Source organism: Tamandua tetradactyla, chromosome 6, assembly GCF_023851605.1.
Source record: "Tamandua tetradactyla isolate mTamTet1 chromosome 6, mTamTet1.pri, whole genome shotgun sequence".
Classification (NCBI taxonomy): domain Eukaryota; kingdom Metazoa; phylum Chordata; class Mammalia; order Pilosa; family Myrmecophagidae; genus Tamandua; species Tamandua tetradactyla.
In genome coordinates, this window is record NC_135332.1 from 36,428,884 (window position 1) to 36,445,109 (window position 16,226).

General features: G+C 41.3%; 1 protein-coding gene across 3 annotated transcripts in view; it reads right to left on the reverse strand.

The window, feature by feature from the left end:
- MMD (monocyte to macrophage differentiation associated) overlaps nucleotides 1–16,226 on the reverse strand; it is a 68,084-nt gene that overhangs the window by 20,521 nt on the left and 31,337 nt on the right. For 2 of the 3 annotated variants that reach the window (XM_077164836.1, XM_077164834.1), the window contains exon 1: nucleotides 6,675–6,933. The exons of the other annotated variant lie outside the window; for it this stretch is intronic. In XM_077164836.1, coding sequence (XP_077020951.1) covers nucleotides 6,675–6,700 — 26 coding nt within the window. In that variant the 5' untranslated portion in view covers nucleotides 6,701–6,933. Of the gene's footprint in view, nucleotides 1–6,674; nucleotides 6,934–16,226 lie in introns of those variants that run through there. 3 annotated transcript variants of the gene reach the window in all.

A 16,226-nucleotide genomic window follows, 5' to 3' on the forward strand; every position in this document is an offset into this window, starting at 1 on the left:
TAGGAGTCTGCAAAGTGTCAAGAGGCTTTTTACAATAAACTATCCTATTGCTCAAGCTTGTTTAAGGTAGACTTTTGTTAATTGTCTCTAAGGAGTTCTGACTTCACAATCGTATTAATTCACACTATGAAAAATGGTAACAGGCTGAACCAAATAGCAGAGCTAGGTTGCTAAAACCGACTAATATCCATGGTTAAACCATTCTAAACAGTAGCAAGGTTATGAGCAAAAGACTAGCCTACATTGTTTCTGAACTGAGAAGGGCCAGTCTTCCTTAAGTCAAATAAAAAACTAAATGAGGCAGGCCACGGTGGCTTAGCAGGCAAAGTTCTCACCTGCCATGCTGGAGACCTGGGTTTGATTCCCAGTGCCTGCCAATGCAAAAAAAAGAAAGAAAGAAAGAGAGAAAATGACAGTCCCTGTTAACCCAGATACTCAGGTGGAAAATCCACTGGGAAATGGATACTGAGGTGGAAAATCCACTGGGAAAGTGATATTTCACCTGAATCATCAACGGATTAGCGATCTAACTGGTGTACAAAATATATACTTATTGAATTAGAATTCACAGATGGTCTGGAAACTGTTTAAGGAAAATGTATAGTTCGCTACCTCAGAATTTATTCTATCTATTCTCTCATGCAGATGAATAATTTCAAGCCTCACCTCTTATCCCATGATAATCCTTTAAATAATTTTACTAATTTCCTAAGGGACAAGAGTGTTGCTATACAGCTCTTATTAGTAAAAAGAAAAATAATTATACTCTTGGGAAGAATGCTTTAAAAGCATTCCAAGCATTCAAGGTCCTACAACATCATTACCCTGAGACATAATAACAGAGCTATAAGTAGCATATCCTATTAGGAATTTTAAAGGGCAAAGAGGGAGCCTCCAAGGTGGTTAAGGTTAGATTAAACTGGCAGCACTAAACTGAGTAGCAGTAAAAAGGGTTTATCTACCCATCACCAAGCTGCAGACTAAAATAGCAATTTATATCTCTGGCAGCCCAATCTAAAAATAGGCCATTACATAGCAACAGGGATAGACTTTCACATTTCCTCCTTAAAAGCAAAGAAGCTAGGGGCCATGTATGTGACAGCTTAGTCCTAGCTCACCTGGAATAACTGGTTAAAAATAAAGTCAGAAATTATACTGAAAAATATTCCACCCATGGTGCCTTAAGGTAGTCATGAACAGGGCTAGATTTGGGCAATAAGTAACTATTCTAAGAACGATTCACTATTTGAGGCTCAGTGCGACAAACAGTACAAGGGCTCTGCAGGAAAATTTATAATACAAGTTTTCCACTTTTCTCTGATCTGACAGGGTGCAATCAAGCCTCCTCCAAAACCTCCTGAAGAAATCACTCCTATGACCTAAATGGAAAAGCAGATGTAAAATGCAAATGAACTCCCACACACTGAGTTTATTCCCTCCCCCACTGCCAAAAAAAGAAAGAAAGGTTATCAAGTGTTATAGAAAATAGCACCATTTTCGGAAGACATCCCCATTTGACGGAGAGTAACCCTAATGGGTATCTAATGCTCCAGCAGAGGATTCCAGCATGCTTTAGGAGGTTGGGGGGTGGGGAAGGTGATTTAATCCTGGATAAAGGGACCATACTTAATAAGGTTATTAAGTTCATTCATCCTCTCACTTTTTCTTTCAGTCCTCTCTTGCCTACTCCTTGACCAGTGTCCTTAGGATGCCCCTTTCCCTGTGAGGGAACTTCAGAAACTATAGAGAAAGTGAAAAAATGCGAAGGGGTCAAGGGAAACTCCTCAGCATACTTTAAATTTGGCCCAAAGCACTGTGCCCTTTGAAAATGGATCTCCAACCCACCAGCTGATTTCAGATCAAATCACAGGTGTCCTTGATTCCTGATTTCAGATCAAATCACAGGTGTCCTTGATTCCTGTGGGTTCCTCACTCTCCAAATGAAGTACTGTCAATGCTACCTTCAAAATGTACAGTTTAGGGTGCTGCAACGGTGGCTTAGCAGGCAGAATTTTCGCCTGCCAGGCTGGAGACCCGTGTTCGAGTCCCGGTGCCTGCTCATGCAAAAAAGAAAATGTACAGTTCACAGTTGCTACCTTTAATCAAGACATCGATAATCTCTGATCTGCAAAAATACAGTCTCTTAACTGACCTTTTGGTTTGCCTGCATATAAACTCTCTTCTTTATACAGCAGTCACAATAATCTATTAAAATATGATCACACCACAGACACCCAACTCAAGTTTAAAAATCTACCTCTGGCTTCCCAAATCACTTTGGATACCACGATAACTCCTGCATGGCACACAAGCCCTATGTGGTCTGGCCTCAGGTCTTCTCCAACTTCAGGGTGTCACTTCCTCTTCCTTCTGCTCCAGCCACACCACCTTCTTTCTGCTTTCCAAACATACTGAGGTCTTGCGTGCCTCCAGGTATTTCCATTTTCTGTTTATTTCTGCCTGGGACATTCTTTTCTAGACTGCTCAGCTCTTCTTATCCTTCAAGCTCAGCTCAAATGTCACCTCCTTGGAGAGGTTTTCCTGGCCACCCCACCTAAAAGTATCACTTCAGCCCTCAGTCCTCCACGAGCCCTTATCAAAATTAGTAATAATCTGGGTTTTTTTGTTGTTTTTTTTTTTTGGCATGGGCAGGCTCTGGGAATCGAAGCCAGGTCTCTGGCATGGCAGGTGAGAACTCTGCCACTGAGCCACCATTATACCACCCAATAACCTGTTTTTTTAAAAGCCCTGCTAATTTTTTTTTTTTCGTCTTCTCCCAGTATAATGTGAATTTCATGAGGGCTGTCTTGTTCACCTATTCATCTCCAACCCCAAGCATAGTGCTTAGCTTATTGCTGACACTTAGTAAGTAATTGTTGAATGAGTGAATAGAAAGATAGACATTCTGGCCACTGCTAAACTATTTTAACAAAGCAATATCCCATTGTCAACTAGTTTTATTTGGGATTCAGCAAGTTCTGTATTTAATAAAGAGAAACAGGCAGTCTGAGAGCCAAAAGAACCCTGAATCTCGTGAAAAGGGAATTCTTAAGGGTCAAGACATTGGACATTCTAAGGGTGCCTTCACTATGACTTCATGGTACTAACATAAGCTGACACCTGTTCACAGTACCTCACTGCAGCGTATTAGCTCCTTAGCATACTTGTTCATGAAGAGTGCCCACTGCCAGGAATGGTGATAGTGGTGGTAGAGGTCTTGACTTAATTATTAAATATAGGAGAAGGTATATTTAAGACCAACTACCCCATGTCAATGAGCCAATGTTATGAGAACATGCACAAAAGACAATAGGCAGGCCTAAAAGATATCCTAATGATTTAGAATAGGAGGCTTTCCCATATATTCAATTTTTGAAGCTGACTGGGGGTCCCAAGAATGGCCTAATAAAAAGGACATCGTTTTCCTTAGATTTTCTATTGCAAGGCTGGAGAAATGAGAAAGCACCAGCAAGAAGATAAAGTAGAAGCTCTGCAGATCTTGAACTTATACATTGTACACATAGATGCCATGGTGGGGACAGGGAGATAAGAAGAAAGGGGTGAGCTGGCAGCATAAGCAGTGGAAAAAGAGAACCCCTGGGCCCGCTCCCTTCTTAGCTGTGTGAATATGGGCAAGTTACTTTAATTCTCTAACCTTGTTTACTCTTCTATAAAATGGGTACAAAATGTGTGTCTCCCAGGATCACAATTGAGGATGAGATGAGTAATATACAAGAACCCAGACAGTGCCTGGCACAGATAGGTACTCAATAAATGTTGGCAGTTATTATCACCAGCTGAAGATGCTGTGATAGAGGGACAATGACTATGAGTGAGTGAATGAGTGTGTGTGTGTCTGTGTGACAGAGAGAGAGAGAGAGAGAATGCTGTGGGAAGACTCAAGTATGGAAGGGCAGAAAGCTAAAATATGTTCTCTGTGTTCCAGTGGAAATTTTCCCATCCTAATCTTTTTGAGTAGGCATGCATGCATAAAGATCCCCACTTAGGAGGGCAGGCTAAGTTTCTTTAATGTTCTCCTCCTCCTCAGCAGAAATGGCACAATTGTGGAAATTGACCCAAAGCAGGACAAGAATCACCAAGATTCCATTATGAACAAACCAGCAAGTTGTTCCGAATTTTCTTGTAGCTTAGGCATAGCTACAAACTATGGCCTAATGAAATGTCTTTATTGCAAATGCTCCTTAATCCAAGTAGTGACAATTTGTCAAGAGAAGGAGCACATCCATTCAAAGAAAATGTGTTCTTTCCTTCAGTTTCTTTGTAATTTACCCACCTGTAAACTATCCTGAATACTCCAAAGGATGTATAATGAACACAGCTTTAGTATTCTCAATGTTTTAAGGTGGGATCATAAAAATCAGGACATTGTTATTGTATTACATTTTATTTGCAGGCTTTCTTCCCAAGTTCAAATTGATCCTTAGGAAAAAAAAAATCTTTCCCATCTAGTTAATAATAGAAAAACAGGAAATTATGGGATCATGTAATCTTCAAAGAAATTCTGGATAGGTCTAGATGTCAACAAGAAAGGAACTGTTAAGAACCCACTGTATTTAATATTGTGCAGCCACGGAGAAAATCACAAAATCTATACCAAAATATAAGAAAATGCCTGCCTGTACTTGTAATTTTTAAGTGAATAAAGCTATAATACCAATTATACTAGATAGATCAGTGTTCAGTAAAAACAAGATAATTCAGTCAACTGAGTTGGTAGGATCAGAAGGAAGGTTTGGTTTTTTCCCTTTTTTTTGCAAGGGCAGGCACCGGGAATCGAACCCGGGTCTCCAGCATGGCAGGCCAGAACTGTGCCTGCTGAGCCACAGTGGTCTGCCCTTTCCTTTTCTTTTAACACCGTTTTAATGTTTGTGCCTATGTAACAGGTTTTTTTTTTTTTCCCCTCTTTAGAAAAGTCAAAGGGATAGGAAAGAAATACAATCAAACAGGTAAGGGGTAATGTCACAGAATATTGTTGCTGTTCTCTGAAAACAGGAAGAGCACAGATGTGCAGAGAAGTAAAACCAAATTAAAAAAACCACATGTACAGGGCTTCATCGACCATGCCTGAATGCATGTCAATTCTTCCCTAAAGCCCCTCCAGTTTTCATTAAGGCCTCATGTTCTGAAGAAAAAACACCAACCTTCTTCTTTGCCCGTAGAAACACTCATTAGTTCCGCCTGGGGAATAGTGCCAGGCATCACTCTGCGTGATGATCAATATCCTGAAGTCAATCTAAGTTTCTGAACCAACTCCCCTCTTGAAGGTACAGTCCACACACACAACTCATCCCATACATCTTTTTTTTTAGCTTGGGCAGGCACCGGGAATCGAAGCTGGGTCTCTGGCATGGCAGGCAAGAACTCTGCCTGCTGAGCCACCGTGGCCCGCTCCTGTGTACCTTTTTTTTAAAGCTCCTTCACACTTCGGGACTGGGAGAGGAATGAGAGAAGTATATAGGGTGAACGGACATGTAGAGAAGAATGCAGAGTGCGAGTGAAAAAAAAGTGCAATTAAAATATTTGAAATTAAAAGCAGTGCCTAAAACTCAATAGTAACTTTCTTGAAAGAGTTAATGCATTTCTTTCCTTCTTCCAAATTCCCCCTGTCACTTCACACTGAGATAGCCTGTTGGTGGGTGAAGGTCTAGGAACAGGGACGGCTGCCCGATTCAGACAAAGGGATGGAGAGTTACCACAAACACAGGAGAGGTGAACTTTCACCTACTTCAACGAAAAAGAATTGGAAGAGACGGCCAGAGTTTCCACTCGGTGCCGTGGACCAGCCTACATCCCGTGCTGGACAGCAGAGCCCAGAGGTCCCCGGGAGCAAGGCCACACGGTGCCTCCCAGGCTGGCGTTCCCACCAGCTCTCCAGTGAATGAGCAGCCCGGCCAGCCTTCCGGTGGCGCTTCCTCGGTTCCTCCTCGTTCCCTAACGCAGAGGCGCCTCAACTGCAGGTCTCACCAGGCGAAGGCTAGCTGGCATGCCCCTTCCCAGTGCCCCAAATAGCACGGACCTGCGACCCGAAGCCCGAGAACCAACAAGGCCCGGTCGCAGCCAGTCAGGGCTAAGCAAGCCCGGAGTGCCTCAGTTTCCCCGTTGCTAGGGAGGTTCACCTACAAAGCCCCTAAAACGCCCGGCACCCCCACTTTACAGCAAATCTCGTTACAGGGCGCAGCAGCTGCCCAGCTCTGGTTCCGAGCGCCCCGGGAGCCCCCCACCCCGAGGCTAAGAAGGTGAAGGCCAAAGCCCGGGTCAGGGGACCTGAGGGCGGCGCCTGGGGCTGAGGTTCGCGTTCCCAGAGGAAGCAACAGCCTCGTCTGGATGACGGTCAGAAGGGTAAAGCCGGGTGAGCAATGGGATTCCAGAGAAAGAAGGCAGGATCGGCGTCCAGGCTCTGGGAATTCATCTGAAGTCTACAGACTGCGAGGGGGACCCCGGGTCAGGTAAGAGATCTCGGTCCTCAAAGGAAGGAGATCGCCTAGGGAGAGCAGTGCAGAGAATCCCGCGGGATCTGGCCCCAGGCCAAGGCGTGGAATCCACGGCTGTACAGATCCAGGTGAGGCGTCGGGACCCACGAGGGGAGAGATGGGATCTAGGGACCCACTCCCGGAACGGGCTGCGGGGTGGGGAGGGGGCGCCATCCCTCTCACCGCTGGAATCGAGTCTTGAACCGCATTGATCCTCCGCTCCTCCTCGGGTGCCGGGGAGCTCCGTCTCGTCAGCACCGGCGGCCGAGCGCGCGGCCCTCATGGGCTTGAGCTGCTCCAGACTCCGCCCGCGTACCCGGCGGGTCCGCTCGGCGGGGCAGAGCGGGAGTGGGCCAGGCCGGGGGTCGGGACAGGACCGGGGCCAGACCCGGTGGCTAGGGGCGGGAGGGAGGCCGCTTAAACGGCCCCGGCGCCTCCCGCCTCCCCGACTCCTCCGCCCCCGGGCGCCCGCGCCCCGCCCCGGAGCCCGGCTCCACCCCCGCGCGCTCCGCCTGCCTGCGTGCTCCCGCGGCCGCCAGCGCGTCAGCGCGCCGGACGGCCAATCAGCGCCCCGAGCGGCGCGGCGGCAGCGCTGCCATTCATCCTTCCGAGCCCCGGAGGCGGGGCGGGGCTTCGCAGCCGAGGGGGAGGGATGAGGCAAGGGGGCGTGAAGGAGGGCGTGCGCTTCAAGAAATAGAATAGGACGATGAAAAGAGGAGGCTGGGGGCAGAGGAAGAGAAATCGGAAAGGAGGAGTTGGGCCAAGGACTAAAAGCAGTTGTGAAGGAAATAGCAAACGAGGACCCCGTCTACGTTCTAGTTTCGGCTCTGCGTCCTTCCTTCATCATTCATTTCCCCATCCCTCCATTCACTTATTCCTTTCTCGTTTTAAAAGCCATCTGTGGCTCCAGGGCAGATTTAAAAACCTTTCCTCGTCTGTTTTAGGAGGAGATTGAGATCATTAAGATCTCGTCTACCTATGAGATTCAATGAGAACTACAAAGAGGAGCGAACCCTCCACAGATATCCTAATTATTTTTTATTTTTTATTCAAATTGCGGAAACCCTCCGAATACACCAAAAAAAAAAAAAAAAAAAACTTGAGTCAGAGTCTTTTCGCTAAGCATTCTAAACTCAGAGGGTTTGTTGTTCATCAGACAGCGAATAAATGAGTGATTTGGTGAGGCTTTCCCTCATCATTCCTGGAATTTTCGTGTATTACCTTATAGGTATCCTGTTCACATCTATACCCTCTACACCTCAAATATGATACTTCCAAGGGGACATTATCATTTGAAAGCTGGAAACTGCTTTCACTTTAATTCTAGTTTCCTTTAACACCTTTCAAGTGCCAGGAACTAGAGGGATACTTTCCATGGTTATTGAATTAATCTTTCCAAGAACCCCATCAGAAGGAAGCTGAGGCATTTAGAGAATAAGTAGCATCACAAAGGCGTCATCTTAAATCTCCTTTTACTCTAAGGAAGCTGAGGCATTTAGAGAATAGGTAGTTTGACAAAGACAAAACCAGGATTCAAACCTAGCTTCATCTAATGTTAAAATCCTAGCCCCTTTCTGTACAATAGACCTGCCTCCCTAAGTTTTAAAGAAGTGCATTTATGTTAGAACACTTCTCTCTTTTTTTTTTTTCACAAGGAAAGTGAGCATGGATTGAAAGTCTCCTAATCTGCTATGTTACGCTAAGTGCACGGGTGCAAAAGGGAGATAGTTACTAAGGAAATGGTTAAACAAAGAAGATGAAAAATAGTTATATGAAATAACATAAGAATTTAAAAACAATGAACCAAATCAAATCATATCAATGAATTAGTAATGTGCAAAATGGGGCTAATTAGGGTAGGAGGTGCTAGAAAGAAGGAAGTCTGGAGATGGACATGACTTGACACAGCCTTTCAGTCAGGGAGAATGATTTGAACAATGAAGAGAAGTAGCTGGTAAGAGGGAAATTTGTGAGGGGTCACCTAGGTTTAGAAACATGCCAGTGTGAATGGTATTTACCCAATGGAAAAAAAAATGAGTGAGATAAAACCTAATGATTGGCTAGAATAAAACACTATGACCTACAGTGGTCTCTTCCACAAAAAAATAAAAAGACTAATTTCAAGTGGCTTGTTTAAACAATATGATCGCAAATTTAAATCAGCCTCATTGTTGGTGAACCCTCTCCTCCACGTAAAATCAAGACTAAAAAAAATAAAAATGAAACACAAGATGCCATTTTGTATGAAACATGACACACACCTGCATATTTGAGTCTGTTTCTGAGAAGGAATCCCTAGTATATATGCAGAAAACAGGTACTTGATTAGATTCAGCAATTAGGGTTGTGAGAAAGGAAGACAGAAGTTTTCTGCATTAGTGGGATATGACGTTGTTGAGCTCAGACATATACTTCTTTTTTTTTTTCCTGCAAAATTGCAGAAGTGTATTTGCGTGGGCCCTGCCTGTGCCTAGAAGAAAGAATTTGCAAGGGAATAGACGCCAGCTGCAGAACAGACGCTTAGGAGAACAGCTGCTCTGCTTGCTGAGGGAGACAGAGCTCCTGGACAGTTTGCTGACCACACTAGGAAGCACCTGGGACCTGTCTCTGGGGCTGTGATCAGCCAGTCAGAAAGTAGGGGACGAGGAGCTCTGCTCCAAGCTCTGCTTCTAGACTCTAGGGGAAGGTTCATTGAACCTCTGATCTCAGATCGTTACTGGCTTACAATTTGTCTCTTTGCAAATATGACAGCGTAAAACAATTATTAAAATGTAAATGATCCCAGTCTTTCCCCTTTCCTGAAAAGGAGGGAAAAAAAAGTCTTCCTTCTTTGTCTTTTGCTCATATTTCCTGACCTTGAGAAGTGCCCAGTTCCTAGACTTTCAAAGGGGATAATGGGAGAAAAAAACAGGTCCAGAGAGAAAGGGAAGGACTTAGGCAGATAGGCTATAGAGAGCTGCATGATGTAGAGGAGAGAGGACAAAAAAAATACTGTACAATCTGGGGAGGGTTGTTAAAGTTGTTTTGTGAAGTGGAGAGGGATTTGACAAAGTGAGAGGATTTATAGAATTGTGGGATATGAGAGGAAGGAGGAAGAGGAAAGAAAATTTTGCTGAGAGTATGGATGGAATGTCTATATTAGTTTCCTGAGAGTGCTATAACAAATTAACACAAACTTAGTAGCTTAAAACAACAGATACTTATTCTCTACAGTTCTGGAGGCCAGAAGTCTGAAATCAGTACCACTAGGTTAAAATCAAGATGTTGGCAGGGCTATGCTCCCTCTGGAGACACTAAGGGAGAATCTATTTCTTGTCTTTTCCAGGTTGCTGCCCAGTTTCCTTGGCTTGTAGTCACATCACTCCAATCTTGAAGCATCTTCAAATCTGTCTGTGCTCTGTCTTCATATTGCCTCCTACTCTGCATGTAGTCAAGACTCCCTCTGTATTCCTCTGGTAGGGATACATGTGATTGCATTTAGGGTCCACCTTGATAATCCAGATTAATTTCCCCATTTAAATTCCTTAACTTCATGATCTTCACAGATACTGTTTCCATATAAAATAATATTCATAGTTTCCAGGCATTAGGATGTGGATATCTTTTGGGGGACCATATTTCAGTTTACCACTTTAATGTTTCCAAAAAGTAAAGTTTGGAATCCTATTTTTATTACTCTTAACTGTGTTCATCTGAAAATGACTTCATTCAGAGATAAGACCACATGGTAGAGGGATGTATAACAGTTCCATAGATCCTACTTCTAACATGGGTCTGAAACTTTTACATCCATTATCTCATTTTCTCCTTAAAACCATCCAGTGAAGTAGTAATCATCATGTCTATTTATAGATTAAGTGGTGAAGGCTCAGAGAGATTTTGGGAGTTCTTTAAATTTATGAATGTAAGTGAAAAAGTCCAAGCTTGAGGCCAGATTTCCTGACTCTGAGCCCAGTGCTTTCCCCTCCATGCCTCATTACAGTATGTCACTGAGTGTCATTCGTTACTTCATTGAAATGTATTCTCTTCTCAGTAGGTAATCAAATAAATGACATTCTGTTGTTTGTTGTGGTTGTCCTCCCCCCCCCCCCCCCCCACCAATAACACTATTTGAATGTAGGAAACTGACTGTCTTGTGACAGTGTTAAAGTCTCTGCTAAGGAGAGAAGTTCAGGATTGCTGCAGCCCTTCCTTCAAAAGAAGGTTTGGGGGGTGATGATGGGAATGCCACTGAGTGAATGCAGAGGAACCAACAAAGCAAGCCACTGAATGAATGCAGAGAGAACCCTGAAAGACCAACAAAACAAAAGTTTCTCAAAATAGGGTTCAGAGACCACAAAACTACTCGGGGCCCTCACTTTGTGACTGGATTATAAGTCTACAGGGAACTCATGTGTAAACTTTTGCTTCAGCTTCAAAAAATAAAGAAATATATTTAACCAAATGCAGATGCCCCTGAACTGGGGTCTTTTGGCCATTTATCTATATGTATCTTTCTTTATTATGTAGGGGTAATAGGAAACCACTGGGAATTATCAACCTGGGAGGTTTTTTTAATTCTGCCAAAGTTAACTGAAAAGATTTGAGAGCTTCTTAGGGTCCTTGTATGATCTCAGCTATTCTGTTTGTTCATGATAAATAAGAACTGGCAGCAAAGATGAAACCTAACTTCATTTGGTGAGAAAAAAAACAAAGTAAGTTGGTATGAATGCCCATGAAAGCCCAGTAACTTCTACACACTGAAAGATGTTGCTCCAAAACTTACCCACTCTTGTGGAGCGAGAGTCATTAATTTATTTGTATCCAAATGCAACTGGGCCTCCTTAGACTAGCCCTTGCATCTGCCTTATAGCATTCTTATAACTGAAAAGAAACACAAGCCTATATGATTCCCTAAAAGCACAGAAGAATAATGCCAATTATTACTAGTTTCTCATGGTTGTGGAAAACAGAATTGCATTTCACATCACAACTATCTTTTTTTCTCTAAGGTTACTATTCCACATGGCAAATAGCATATCTCTTTCTCCCAGTAACCCCATTTTCTCACCCAACATTTCTTTGCCACCAGTGGGGGAACCTCTTCACTCCCCAGAGAACTGTAACTGTACGTTTTCCCATGCAAAGAAATTCTACCTTTCTTTTTTGGTTTCTGCCATTTATATCCCCAACAATCACTCAGTTAAACCAAACAAAGGGTCTTCCTGGGGATTCACCTTCTGTAGAAGATACAAAAAGGGAAAGATTTGAAAATAGCTAATAATTTGTTATTTTTCTCTATCACAACTGTTCTAGTTTGCTAGCTGCTGGAATGCAATATACCAGAAATGGAAGGCTTCTAAAAAGGGGAATTTAATAAGTTGCAAGTTAACAGTTTTTAGGCCATGAAAATGACCCAATTAAAGGAAGTCTATAGAAATGTCCAATCTAAGGCATCCAGGGAAAGATACCTTGATTCAAGAAGGCCAATGAAGTTCAGGGTTTCTCTCTCAAGTGGAAAGGCACATAGCGAACACAGTCAGGATTTCTCTCTTGGCTGGAATGGCACATGGTGAACACGGCATCATCTGTGTTACTTCCTCCCCGGGAGGCGTTTTCTCTCTTCAGCTCCAAAAGTCGTTGGCTGGTGGACTCTCTGGAGGACTTCGTGGGGCTGTGGCATTCTCGGCTCTCTCAGATTCTTGTGGCTTTCTCTCTTGTTATTCTCTAGCTTTTTCCAAAGTGCTTCCTCTTTTAATGGATTCCAATAAAACCAATGAAGACCCACCTGGGGGGTCTTAATCAGGTTTAATACCCACATTGATTGAATCACATCTCCATGGAGATAAGATAATTAAAGTTTCCAATGTACAGTACTGAATAGGGATTAGAAGAAACAGCTGCCTTTATAAAATGGGATTAAGATTAAAACATAACTTTTCGAGGGTACATAAACCTTTTCAAACCAGCACAACACATTTATTCAATGAACATGTATTGAAAGTCTAATGAGCAGGTCTGTGCTATATACAAAGTTAAACAAGGTGTTCTGACCTCAAGAAACTTCCAGGCAGTGGAAGAGGAAAGCAATTGACCATAAATCAGTCTTCAGTGTATTAAGTGCTATAATGGAATATTGCTCAGTGTGCTCTAGAAGCACATAATTGGGGTCTCTAGATGATATGGGTGTGGGGCTTTTGAGAGGCAATGACCCTGCAACTTAGCACCCCATAATTAGAGGGGAGAGGGTAAGCTAAAAAAGAAGGTAAAGAAGCTGAAATTCAAAGCAGAGAGAGTGTAGCATATGTAAAGGCACGATGTGTCTGAGGCCCTTCAATTCCACATGATGAAAGTGAAAGGCATTTGTGGAGAAGTGTAGTAGATAAGGATGGAGGGATTGAAGGGGTCTGATTAAAGAAAGGACTGATGTGCTAAAGTGATTTTAAGTTTATATTGAAAACAGCAAAGAGCACTGGGTAAATTGGGTGATCAGCTATGTATTTTGGAAAGTTCTCTTTGGCAGTAGCATGGCGAATGGATTAGAGGGGTGTGGAGGAGATTGTTGATTGCATATATAAACCCTACCCAGTAGAACTTTCATTGATGATAGAAATGGTCTGTAACTGTGTTGTCCAATATGGTAACCAATAGTCACTTGTGGCAGTTGAGCAATAGAAATGGGGGCTAGTTCGTCTAAGGAAATTAATTTTAAACGTTATTTAATTTTTTAAAATTTAAATTTAAACAACCACATGACTAGTGGTTACCATACTGGAGAGCACAACTCTATATTCTTCTCCCCGTTATCTGTACTAACAGAAACTCCAGTTTTTTTAGCTGGGCACATGGTGGCCGAGAATAAAGGGCAGCTAGGTTCAGCCAAATGACTAAGCTAGGTTTGACCATATGACTAAGTTCTGAGCAACGGGATGTGAGCTGAAGTATAATTTCTGGGTCATGCCTTTAAAGAAAATGGTATGCTGTCTCCATATTCTTCTCCCTTTGCCCACTGGCTGAAATATGCCCCGAATGAGAAGGACTCTAAGCACATGGACAAAGGCAACTCTCAAGCATGGCAGAGCAGTGTGAGAGAAGGAGCCTGAGCCCCAGGGGACCCCGTGGTCCAGAACGCCATGCCAGCTTGAACAGTTAAGCAAGAAGTAAATCAATTTCTATTTCACTGACACCACTCTTATTTGGGGTTTTGTCACATATGGCTTACCCTAACAAATACTGTGAGTGAAGCTGGAAGTAGAATGACCAGTTAAGATTGATTGCATACCACAACATGGATGAACCTTGAAGACATCATGTTGAATGAAATAAACCAAACACGAAAGGACAAATATTGTATGATCTCACTTACATGAAATAATTTAAATATGCAAATTCGTAGTTAGAAACTAGCATACAGGTTACTAGGGGTGGGGGTGGGTCTAGGGAATGGAAAGTTAATGCTTAATTGGTTTAGAATTTATTTGGGGGGTTGATGGAAAAACTTTGTTAATAATGTGGGTGATGTATGTGAATGTAACTGACACCACCGAATTGTATATTTGAAAGTGATTAAAATGAGAAATTTTAGGTTGTATATATGTTACCAGAATAACAATTTTTTATAAAAACTATAGAATTGCACAGCACAAAGAGTAAACCCTAATGTAAACTATCTACTATAGTTAATAGTATAATTATAATAATATTATTTCATCCAATTGTAAGAAAGGTACAACACTAATGCAAAAGTAAAATGGGAACTGTTTACTTTCTGCTGAATTTCCTGTAGACCTACAACTGCTCTAATAAAAGAAAAAAGAAAGAAAAAGCCTAATTGCATACATAATCCCCGATGATGAGCTCTACTAATGGAGGAGGAAATACCCAAAAGGACATTTTTAGGAAATATGAAAAAATTGGAAATAGGCTCTGAGCATCAATGTTAAATTTCTTAAGCCTGATAACTATAACTATAATTATAACTATATATATATATAACTGTATTTATATAACTGAATATCATTGTTCTTAGGAAATGTACATGGAAGTATTAAGTGTTCTCAAATATTTAGATAACAGAGATAGATAGATAAAGAGATAGATAATAGAATGACATGGTAAATGTGGCAAAATGTTAAAAGTTGGTGGATTTGAGTATGTGAGTGGGGGGTATGTTGGAGTCTCTATGGGTTTTATATTATCTTTGCAACTGTCCTGTAAGTTTGAAATCATTTCAAAATAAAAGGTAAGAAAATTGATTGCAATAATCCAGGAAAGAAGTGGTGACAGCCAGAACTAAGGCAATACCTGTGTAGTGGGCTAACATGATAAAGACGAAGCAATTCTTTATACAAAGCGTAAATCTGTGAAAACTAGGCAAGCAAGAGTAAAATTCCATCCATGACTGCTTCTGTGAGCACTGCATTTAATTCACAACAGAGGACCATTTTAAAAATAGAAATCAAATGAGTAAAGATAAACCAAAATAGGACACATGCTGTCCTCCATACCAGCTCAGATAGGGTGCAATATAGGTATAATTAAATCGATGCAGTAACATGACCTATTCAGAAACTGAGAAATCGTTTTTTTATTTTGTAATACATGAAGGAAAGAGCTAACAAACAAATACTAGAATAATTTTTTATTATTATTAAAATAATTTAAATATGTATTTTGTGTCTGTAGAACACCAATTCCATGTCAACAAAAATCTTTAAAAGGACAAGTTTTAAAAGATGTCTTAATGAAAAAATGATTCATTTTAACTGCAGCACATCCATGGCTTGGTAAAACTATATAAGTAAACTACTTATTTTCTAAGACATAAACAAACTTTGTTAAGACTCAGTGATATTTCAAGCAAGTTAAATAAGTTTCCTATCCTTTTATTATACTTAAAATTTGCTCCCTAAGCTCTTTCTTCACACACAGTTTAGTCAGAAAAAAAATTGTAGACTATATAGGATTTTATAATAGTTTGAATGAATAAATGCATGATTATTTATTAAGCATGAGTTACTATGGTAGGCACTTTTGAAGGCATAAACCAATTCCATTCATTTAACAATTCTGTGATATAGACTTTATCGTCTTTTTCTTCTTCTTTTTTAATTTTTATTAATAAAACCAAACAACATACAACATGAACATTCTTTCTTTAATTAATTTATTTATTAATTTAAAAAATAAGAACAAACAAACATTAACATATCATTCCGTTCTACATATATAATCAGTAATTCTCAATATCATCACATAGTTGCATATTCATCATTTCTTAGAACATCTGCATCAATTCAGAAAACGAAATAAAACAATAACAGAGAAAAAAAAAGATCATACATACCATACCCCTTACTCCTCGCTTTCATTGATCAGTGGCATTTCAAACTAAATTTATTTTAACATTTGTTTCCCCTATTATTTATTTTTATTCCATATGCTCTACTCTTCTGTTGACATGGTAGATAAAAGGAGCATCAGACACAAGGTTTTCACAATCACACAGTCACATTGTGAAAGCTATATCATTATTCAGTCATCATCAAGAAACATGGCTACTGGAACACAGCTCTACATTTTCAGGCAGTTCCCTCCAGCTTCTCCACTACATCTTGAATAACAAGGTGATATCTACTTAATGCATAACAGTATCCTCCAGGATGACCTCTCGACTCTGTTTGAAGTCTCTCAGCCATTGACACTTTGTCTCATTTCACTCTTCCTCCTTTTGGTCGAGAAGGTTTTCTCAATCCC